A 10,709-nucleotide genomic window follows, 5' to 3' on the forward strand; every position below is an offset into this window, starting at 1 on the left:
TGCTGTGCCCTCTACAGCTAAGATGGTGAACAACAGCTCGATCTGGAGCTGGGCTGCCATGAGTCACCGGCAAAGTCGTATGCTGCAGTGGAGCTGCAGTGGGCTCCCATAAGCTACTGTGGGCGACCGGCAGCTGACATCAGCTGTCAAGAGCTGCTGTGAGCGGCCATCCAGTGGCCAGCAACCAATCTGCCTCACCCGGGAAGAGCGCAATGATAATACCAACATAGGACAGTGAAGCAACGTCCTCCACAATTAGACTGAAGAACAAAAGGACAGAAACTTTTCTGTTCCCCTCCCCCAATTGCCCAATAAAATCTTAAACAAAAAACAAAGAACATATAGCCAACAGCACTATACCTTATGCTTGTAGAATAGAAGCTTACCTAACACATGTATTTTCTCCATAAGGCATATTACAGACTTCTTGCTCTTAGGAACACTAGAAAACACTTCAGCACTATGCTTGGGGGCCATTTTAAACAGCCAAAAACCAACAAAAAGCTCAAAACTGAAGAACGTGGCATTAGACAGATTGTGAAAAGGGCACCTGTTTATAAGAACTGATACAAGAGGGCAGAGCTTCATGGTTTTTAACCTCAGCTGTCAAGGTGTGCACTGGGCAACTCAAATTTTCTGCCACTAGTGTACATGTGCATTGTCTGACATGTCTGTGAATGGCAGTGAAAGCACGGTACTAATTGATTTTGGGGTTACAAATACATTTTAGCAAGTAAGTGAAGTTATAAATACATAATCCATGAATAATGAGTATCAACTGTATTTTTAATTTTTTATTATATGGAAAATTCCAAACATAAAAGCAGAGAGAACAAACAGTATAATGAACCTGTACATAAATACACTCAACACAATTATATTTTTAGGGAAAAAGTTGCTGGTAAAAGGTCTGGTAAAATTTAATATCTATTTCTGATAAGAGAAAACTTAGACTAGAAGAAAACTTTTAATCTACTTTTTAAACTCTAGCATTGTTTTCTAATGACATTTTATGCAGAATACCTAAAGTCATGAAATAACTCAAGAGCTTCAATCTCTGCTGTGTGAAAAACGCTGCACTACGGAATCCCCGCAGTACTGAAAGAATCTAATTATTGCAAAGAGAAACAAGAAATGAGAAAAGAGAAACAAGAAATGAGAAAATTTGATAGAAAAGGACAAAATGATCATTATTTGTAAATTATACTAATGTCTATTTACAATCATCATGTACTTCAATAATTATCAACTCATGGCCATTCTTGTCTCAGTTTTACCCCAATCCACTTATCCTCAATTCCTGTACTATTCTGAAGCAAACCCCAGCTATATTATTTCATCCATACATAATTAAGTATGGATCCCTAAGAAATAAGATCTTTTTTAAAAGTAATGTTACTGAAGTACTATTATCTCAACTAAGAAATGAACAGTTTTTTAACGTCAAATATTCAGTCAATGTTCAAATTTCAGAGTCTCAAGCATCCTTTTATTTACTGTATCCTTAAATTACGATCCAAAGAAGTGATTACTTCAGCGATATCTTAAGTCTGTTTTAATCCCTCCCTTTCCAATTTATTTGAAGAGACCAGGTTGTTTCTGACCAGTAATTTTTGCTGATTGCATACCCATTGGCATTGAACATGTTCCCTTGTCCTATGTTTTTCCTATAAGTTGGTAGGTTAGATCCAAAGGGTTAATAAGATTCAGGTATAATTTTTTACGCAAGACTACTTTATTGGATGATGGTGTGTTCTTTCATGAACAGATATAAAATATTTCTGGTTGTTGCCCTACTATGTTGTTAGCAATCACTGATGATCAATGCCTAGATAATTTACTAGGGCAAACTGGTGATGTTATAATATTGTTTTTCATTTTATTAGCTGGAATCCTTTTTTAAAGAGACATTTCCTTGAAAAGTAAAATCATAAAAAAATAAAAAGAGACACACTTCCCCACATCTATCATTTGGTTAGCCAGTGATACACAACAATTCATACAGAAATGATACTTTCTTTATTTACCAGTTTTCAAAATAATGAGCTGAGTGACCAACTAGATTTTCTGTCTGTCTTAGCATTATTATAAACTTATGGATTTAAACATCTGATATGTTTCAATTCACTGCAGCTATCCTTACTGATACTCAAATTATTCCATTTGGGGGATGGGTGTGAAGACAAGTATTCTTGGTTCAACCCTTATACGTAGCATGCATTTTATTTTTTAATTTGCTAAATAACTATGTTTAGGAAACAAAGTACCCACTTTGGACAGAACAAAGGCCCCAGACTAATGGGAGAAAGACAAGTAAATGAAGGATTACAATACAATGTGATTTATCTGTTGATGAAGTAAATGGCCAAATCTTTCAGGAAGGCAAATCAACATTTTTTAAAAAGTTAAAAACTCTACCAGTATTCGTCTCAAAGCCCATTAGTATTCATTACTTAGGGAACAATACTGGAAAAATAGACAAACTCTTAATAGTAGTAATCCCGAGAGTGAGGTATATGTATAAAATGTTAGGATTTAAAAAATAACGGGCCTATATTAATTCTGTAATTATTTTAAAACACAAAATATAAGAAATGCTGTAACATAGACCATATTAAATACTGTAGAAGCAATTAACTCTATTAGGGACACAGAAGGTGTCTTAGAAAGTTTCTGGATTTTGTTCATATTCCACCCGTTATTATAAGAACTTGGGCAAGTAGTTTTATGATTCTGAACCCCACTCTCCTCATTTACAAAGTGGAATAGCAATGCCTGTTCTTCCTACTTCACAAATTTGTAGGAATGATCAAATGTGAAAAAGTGAGTGTAAAGCATAAAGTTGTAAACTAATATGTCATTAATATTTTTAGATAATTCTGAACACTAACTAGGACAATTTTCTATAAGGAACAAAGGTTTGTCTAAATTACCCGTTTTTCTTCTCTGTTGTTAATGCTAAATTCTGAGTACTGTCCAAAAGAAGTTTCTACAATGATGAAAGTATTCTGTATTTGTGCTGTCTGTCCAATACAGGAGCCACTAGCCACTGCAGTTATTAAGCACTCAAAATTCAGCTAGTAACTGATCTATTGAATTTTAATTTAAATTTAAATAACTACATGTAGCCAGTGGCTACCGTATTGGAGAACCCAGTCTTAGCCTCATCTCTCCTTCTACCTTTCTCCCTATCTAAATATTATAAATATAAAAATATTAACAAATGAAAAGCTTCTCAAAAACACACATTTCAAAAAATTAAAATTATTGAGAAAAGCTAGAACAGTACCTTAAAGTCTTAGATTTCATCTGTGTCTTTAAGATCAAATCATATTTAAGGACATCTTATAAGAACCCAAAATGAATTAACCATGGAATCACTTTACAGTGATTTAAGAAAGAAAATGGGCGTTTTTGAAAATTTACTTTGGTCTGTGAAATACATATAAAACAAAGAATTCAGAATCCTTCCAAAAAGGGCTTTAGTCATTAAATCAATCTTACCTTTAGCTCTGCTTGTATGAACCCTTGCACGCACCCAAACAACTTCATCAGCTTTTTGTACTGTCAAATCGCTAACCCGAACCAACACTCGATCTGCAGCAAATAAGTGAAACAATTTTTATAATTCAGAATTTATAGAGATAATTTTGATTTGACAGCCAGCATAAGTACTTGGTATTATGTTAAATAATTTTCAATCTCAGACACCTTTTTTTTTAATCAACCTCCATATGCAATTTGCCTCAAGTTTTGTGAATTGTACTTTCTAAATATTATCTCTAAAATCTATCCAATTCTTTTACCTTCACTGCCACTATCTGAAACCAAAGTATTATTATCTCTTGCCTAAATTATATTAATAACTTTCTAACTGGCAATCCCCTGGATCCCCTAGTTCAGTCCACATTGGGGTCAAAGAGTTTAAAAATGCAAATCTGCTGAACACTTCAATGGCTTATAAGGCCACATACATCTATCTTCACCTGCCTTTGCCTAAGTGAACATGGTATTTTAGCTCTCCTGTCATAGTATATAAGTCAGCTAGCCCACAGGGGAGGATTCTCTACCAGGCCTGGATAGTCAGAGTATCCCATTCCCTAGGATACAAAGACTCATCCAGAGAAAAGGCATGTTACTCAAACTGAGCTAATCGAAGTCCTTCTGTGGGACTTAATATATAGACACTGAAATGAAGCTCCCTTCCTGGGCTACAGCTACCATCTGTCCCCACTTCCTGAGTTTGTAGGATGACAGAATGAAGCCAAAAACCTAAAGGAAGCAGAGTCCAGAACTGAAGACAGAAAGCCTTGAAGCTAGGTCCAATCATGCCTTATGCCATCTCACTTTGTTTCCTATAGTTATACAAGCCAATAAATTGCCCTCTGGCTGTAAGTGAGCTCCAACAATTACGCCCCAATACTAATAACAAAGTACAACATCCGTCGAAAGTCCCCCAGACAGGAAAACTGACAAAACAACTATTATGTGAAGACAGTGATACGAGGCAATCACGATCCAGAAATGATTTTATCATTTTAAATATGCAGTAATTTGATTAAAGAAAAAAAATTAATTAAAAACATAGTAATAGACATGACATCGAGAATAATAAAAGATCTCTATTTCAAGGGTTATGTTATCTAACAAATTTGTTAAAATCTCATGCAGTCAAACCTAGTTATTACAATATTGAAAATATCTTTGGGGGGATATTATAATGAAATCAAATTATATTTACCTACTTTGTCTGAATGTATATATAATTTGTCTCTTGAAGCAAGGATGCACCTCAGGGAAAATTTGATTTACAGGAGAATACCATACCATGGTTCTCATCCGCAAAAGGAGAGAATGAATGAGGAATTTTTAAACTATTGGGCATCACAAGAGAACTTCTACAAAACAATGCCAATGGACTTTATAAGTTAAGTCAACTTTGAAGTCTGCTGTGTAAACGCAGGCAAAAGAAAGTGTGAACAAGAAAATACTGATAAAACAGCATAAAAATTTTAAGACAGATTTGAAAATGCCAAAATTGAAAAAGGAAACAACTTACTAAGAAGACAATCAAAACTCAAAACCAAATGAAACATAATTAACATAAATGTAACAGAAGACTTACAAATAAATGTCATGATTAGGGTAATTTTTAACAGTACTTTGAAAAAGAGTAATGGCCCTTCTTTCATGTGGTATTCCAAATAATTAGCACAGGTGCTCTCAGCCTTTAAGGTATCTATCTACAAATACTTGAGGCACATGACACATTCCCACCAGTATGACGGGCTGAGACAATGATCAGTGGCAGTAAGGTTTCAGTTTGAAAAACTACTGCCTCCTCCATGCTTTTAAGTCACTGGCATTAGAATGAAGACATTTGGAGAAGTGGAAGCAAATGAAAAAGGAAAGTATGTTGTTCGAAGTATTAGGATTTTAGCAGAGGTAAAACCAAAGGCAGAATGTTACTGTAATTGGATTACATACATAGTTTACCTTTCCAGCTGGTGGGGAGAGTTTGTAAGTGGAAGACAGTTTAGATTTTCCAAATGGGAACAGATTCATTATGGCAAGGGATAACTGAGGCTTATGGAAGAGATTGAAACTCCAGTGAACTTTTTTGTATGAGAGCTCAAGGAAGCCCAGTTCAGGAAGATACTTAAGCTAAAAACAAAGTTTCAAATAAACCCTCCTGCTTGCCTTAACAAGGGAATGTCATCTCCAAACTATTATTGCTATATTGCTCTGATCCCATTTTATACTCAATTATTTTACTTCACCATCTTTATCTTTTGGAAATAGTTTATTTTTACCCAATTATTTTGGTCTTTTATTGCACAATTTATAAAAAAATTTGGAAAGTAATTTTGTGATCATGCAATAAATCGAATCCAAAATAACAAAATGGACCTGGAGGTATGTTATTTCCAAAGCTAATTAAAATTCACAGGCAGGCTTGTAAATTAGAATTTCTTAAGTACTTCCAATGGACCAGAACTTAAAGGTCTGTGGTTGTACCAAAGATTTAAAGATATAACTTGAGGTGTCTACCAAAAGAAAAATGATTGTTAAATAGCTCAGTATGATAATCTGTTGAAATTACATATATAAAATAAAAACAAAAGGCAGGCAAATGTTTACAAGTAGAAAACCTACAGGTCTGAGAGAAACAATTAACGTGACAAATCAATTTCAAAGAAATATAATAAAGTCAAGGGGGGAAAAGAAAAGAAGGCAGCTTCATAAAGCATGCAGAAAGGTTGCATATGATGAAGGCACTTATTTTTAACCATTCTTCTTTTACCTGTTGGGCTAGAATTAAATTTTAGTTAAATATTTTACCTAATCACTTAGGATTATCTTTTTAATATAATTTAACACTTAAAATATATTCATTTAATGGATTTTCTGCCTTTTCTAGATCAGGGACCCTAAACTGACAGTTTATGTAGTGCTATGGCATCTGCTCAGGTTTTCAATATCATTTAAGCTTTTCAGAGTTATGCCAACCTTAATTAAAACTTCATGAAGACTTCTGGAATTAGAAAAAAACTTTATTATCACATAGCTAGCTACTAACCTGGTTTTTCTTGTGACTGTATCATTGAAGATACTCCATACCTCTCTTTAGCATAATCCTACAAAAAATGTTTTTGCATTATGAGTTTTTATTTAAACTCTAATAACATTGTAAACACAAACATAAATAACAGAATATAAAAATTAATTCGTTTTAACTTTCAGGACCATTTTATTAATTCAGAGTCAGTAGTTTTAAAATGAGGAAATCTGTCATATCATTTACATATGTATTCTATAGAAAAAGAATAAGCACCCAACTTCTGGTTAGTTTGTTTTGAAGATCATCACTCTTGGATGGACATACCATACATAATAGCACTCTCAGATAAATTTTACAATGTACAACACACCATAACTATGTTCTTCAAAATGAGAATAAACTACTTCAAAGCAAGGATATAAATTTCCTCTGTGAAGGAAGTAGGATGAAGCACCACAATTTTATTAACTTCCTATTACAGGAAGAGATGTTCAAAGAGAACGAACATTTTTGGATAAGCTTTCTGAGCACCAGCAGTCCACAGTTTTTGTAATAAATTGGAGATGTTGGATTCAAGCAAACTACAACTTTCCTTTTGGAAAACATCATAAAAAAATTCACCAATTTCCTGTTCCTGAACATCAGCTTCAGCATACCAATTTCCAAGTGGTTGGACAGTATCAAATTTCTTGTTGCAGATTTAAAGTCAGAAACAGAAAACTGGGCTTAGGATCAAGACTATTATTAGCATACTATACTTATTAAATAGGTAAGTGGCCTTTTATTTTAATCTCACTTTGCCTCTAAAATGATCTCTTAAGATCCTTCTAGCTGTAAAATGACATAACTGCCACAATGTCTTCCTTATATCTAGACCTACATTTTCTGCAATGGTGTACTGGTAGTTTATATAATTAATCAGATCAAGACTACACAAAATAGTTTCCTTAGGTTTTACAAGGTAATTTAAGATATGTATGAAACAATTAGCTTCTGTCACTCTACATCTATCTACTGGATTTTGTGTTTACACCAAAACAAACCAGGCAACTTGTTAGATGCTTACTGCACTTTTTTTTTCGGGGGTGGGGTGGGGCTAATAATAAAAATATACCTTAAAGACAAAAATAACCCCATCCCTAATAGAGAGATTAGTTACACAATATAGCATTAGGGCAGTGTAAACGGGTTACTGCTCTTATTTCAGCAACCATTATTCTACCTAATATTCTTAAAATGACCTATTCCTTATGTAGTTTTATCACAAATTCATAATTCCACAGGAGAGAAATTAAGACCCGGGAGCGATTAAGGTTCAATTTTACTGCAGCACACGTAACTTGTAGGATGGCTTCAAACTTTTGATTTCTGAAACGCACTGAGAGACCACGGGGTGTTATAAATTACCCACGTGATCTGGGTCACCTCATCTCAAATGCATTCTCTGCAAACTTCTCTACCTACCTACCTCACTGTGTCATTTGGAGAAAGAAAATAAAAGTGACAAGTGGTCTTTAAACCCGTCACACGGAAAACGGTCATTAAACATACTGGCAATCGTTTTATGAAGTACTGTCATTACTTGCAAAAACATTAAGAACACGAGGGCTAAGAATCGATTAGTAGAGGGCATTAAAAGTTCCCGGGGCGGGGGTGGGGTGGAGGTGGCGGTGGTGGACGACGTGCAGGACGTGCCTAACCCAGGGCGGCCTAAGCGCGGCCCCGCCGCTCCTACTTCCGGGGGAGGGCGTGCTTCACGTCCACCCCATCCCGGGGCACGCTTCTTGTAAGCCAGGCCTTTTTCGGGCGCCCTGTAAGAAATGCGATCCGGAGTGGGTCTGGCCACGCTGCTCGGGCAAGTGCTCTGGAGACGCCGTGAGCGCTCTGCGGCCATGCCGGAAAAGTGCAGCTAGGGACCCCGAGGCCAGGGCCCCGCTCACCCTACTCCCTCCCTCAGCGCGTTCCGTCCCAACGTCTGTCTGTCCTCCCAGGCCCGAGGAAGGTGGAAACCCACTTCCGCCGCGTCCATGACCTCCCGCGGCTTCTCCTGAGGCTTGCGGCTGGCGTTAGCGCTCGGCATCGGGACAACGGGACGGGGCAGCGGTCAGCACCCTCCCCCGCAGGCTTCCGTAGGGTAGGCCAAGGGTCTTCTCGCTCCCGCACAGTCTCCGCCCTCCCGGCACTACAGGCACCGCACACGCGCTTCGACTCCGCGTGGAGGGTCGGCTCCGGAAAGATCGCGAGACCGCAGCTCTCTCGAGATCCCGGGGCGCGGCGAGACGGGCGGCCGGGCGCCGCGGTCTGTTCTTCTAGCCCCGCCCCTACAAGTGCTTAGCCGGAGTTGGAGGGAAGTCCCGGGAATTTGCCGTAGCCTTGCGGAACTGGCTCTGAAGGGCAGGGTGTCAGGGGACCAGTTGGCGCGCTGTGGAACGCCACCGCTTTTCAGCTCTGTCCCAGCGACAACTTCTGCTGTGTTCTCTTTTCAGCCGCAGGCGTCGTTAGGCTCAGGCCGCTGCTTTTACTCCCTTGGACTTGCCCGCCCTCACTTTCCCTGCGGTAGTGTAGCTGCTGCTTTGAGAATTGGGACCCAGAGGGCTGGGCTGTATAGGCAGCTGGTTTGCTAAGGTAGGGACAGGGTACCAATCACACGTGACAAGTGAGGTGTAAACATAATGGCAACCTCCCCACACACAACTGTACTGATTGCCTGGACCTGTTGCATTGTTAGAGGCAGAGCATAGTGGCATAGTAGTGGTTGTCTAATGGATGACTCTCCCCAAGATAGGCTTTAAAAAAAATTGTCATTCATGAGCCTTTTATTGCAATTGAAAGTAACTTGGGGGCTTGGTTAAATACTATTCCCCTGCTAGACTTCTTTGCACTGTCAAGTTTTAACTCTTAGTAGTGTCTTAGCCTGGCACAAACAAAGTAGCCCAGTTAATACTTGAGCTAAGGGATGCAGATAGACCCCAGTGCAAATGAAAGGGCTCTGGAGGCTACCTCATTCGGGTCCTGGGATACAACAGTGAGAAGTCAGCATGGTGCCTGACCTTGAGTAACTTACTGACTGCAGGTGTGAAGTCAAGGTACCAGAAGCTAGGCAAGTTTATTTGATGGTATTCACCTCAGGCTTCCCTGAGGAAGTAATACTTAAACTAAATTCTAAAGTAGCAGGGGTCAGCCAGGTGAAGAGGGGCTGAAAGAATATTCGAGGCAGAAGGGGTTGGGAGAGAAAGACATGACTCAGTTTTGGATGTGGTGCATATAAGATACCTTTGAGACACTCAAGGGGAGATGTCCAGGCCGGAGACTGACCTCTTGAGGTCTGGAGAGTAGAGGAACTCTTGGTTACAAATAAAGATGGATAAGACACTGGCAGGTGGGTGGTAATTCAAGCTCTGGACCAGGAAAGAGAATATTCCAAGAAGAGTGTTAACATGGTCAACAGCTGCCTAGACCTCAAGATAATAACTGAAAAATATTTGTTGGGTTTAGCACCAAAGAGGTCATTGGTGTTCTTAATTAACACTGTTTATGGTAAAGTGATGTGTCAGAATAGGATGAGAAATGAGTGACAGTGAAGAAATGGAGGTAGAAGTGATTATAGCAAACCTTTATGTAGTGCTTATTGTATGCTAAGCACTGTTGTCAGTGTTTTACATATATTAACTCATTTAATTCTTAAACATTATCAGAGAGATGATATAATCTTTTTTACATATGGGAAATTGAGGCATAGACAGGCTAAGTAATTCACCATTTAATGGTCTCAGAACCATTAAATGGTACGTTTCAATTCAGGTGGTGTGGTGCCAGAATCCATATTCCTAACCACTACTCCTCACTGCCTTTTCTGTCTTCGGGAGACAATGAGAGATTAGACGTGAGGGGAAGGAAATGTGTAGGTGGTAGCTCATGGGGAATAAGTCAAGAGAAACTTTTTTTTTAAGAGAGAGACTTGAGTACATTTAAACTAATGGGAAGGATTCATGAAAAAAGATGAACACGAGTATGCAAGACCGAGCAGGATTGAGAGATAGTGTAAGATTTTGAAAATGAGAGTTAGTATTCAAAGCATACGGTTTGGAACAAGGGGAGTTGGATCAGTTCCTCTGTCACAACTGGAGGAGAGGAGGCTAAGATAGTT

At 38.2% G+C, this 10,709-nt stretch overlaps 1 protein-coding gene across 2 annotated transcripts in view; it reads right to left on the bottom strand.

Moving 5' to 3' along the window:
• The window catches only part of DARS1 (aspartyl-tRNA synthetase 1), a 62,027-nt gene extending 53,189 nt beyond the window's left edge, over positions 1 to 8,838 (bottom strand). Inside the window, exons 1-3 of one of the 2 annotated variants that reach the window (XM_019661348.1) lie at positions 8,577 to 8,838; positions 6,581 to 6,638; positions 3,505 to 3,597 (exon numbers count right to left, since the gene is read on the bottom strand). In XM_019661348.1, the coding sequence (XP_019516893.1) occupies positions 3,505 to 3,597; positions 6,581 to 6,638; positions 8,577 to 8,642 (217 nt within the window). In that variant the 5' untranslated portion in view covers positions 8,643 to 8,838. The remainder of the gene's footprint in view (positions 1 to 3,504; positions 3,598 to 6,580; positions 6,639 to 8,576) is intronic. The other variant, XM_019661349.1, reaches the window with a different exon arrangement.
• Positions 8,839 to 10,709: the final 1,871 nt, after the last annotated feature.

This window comes from Hipposideros armiger, unplaced genomic scaffold, assembly GCF_001890085.2.
Source record: "Hipposideros armiger isolate ML-2016 unplaced genomic scaffold, ASM189008v1 scaffold_345, whole genome shotgun sequence".
Taxonomy (NCBI): Eukaryota; Metazoa; Chordata; class Mammalia; order Chiroptera; family Hipposideridae; genus Hipposideros; species Hipposideros armiger.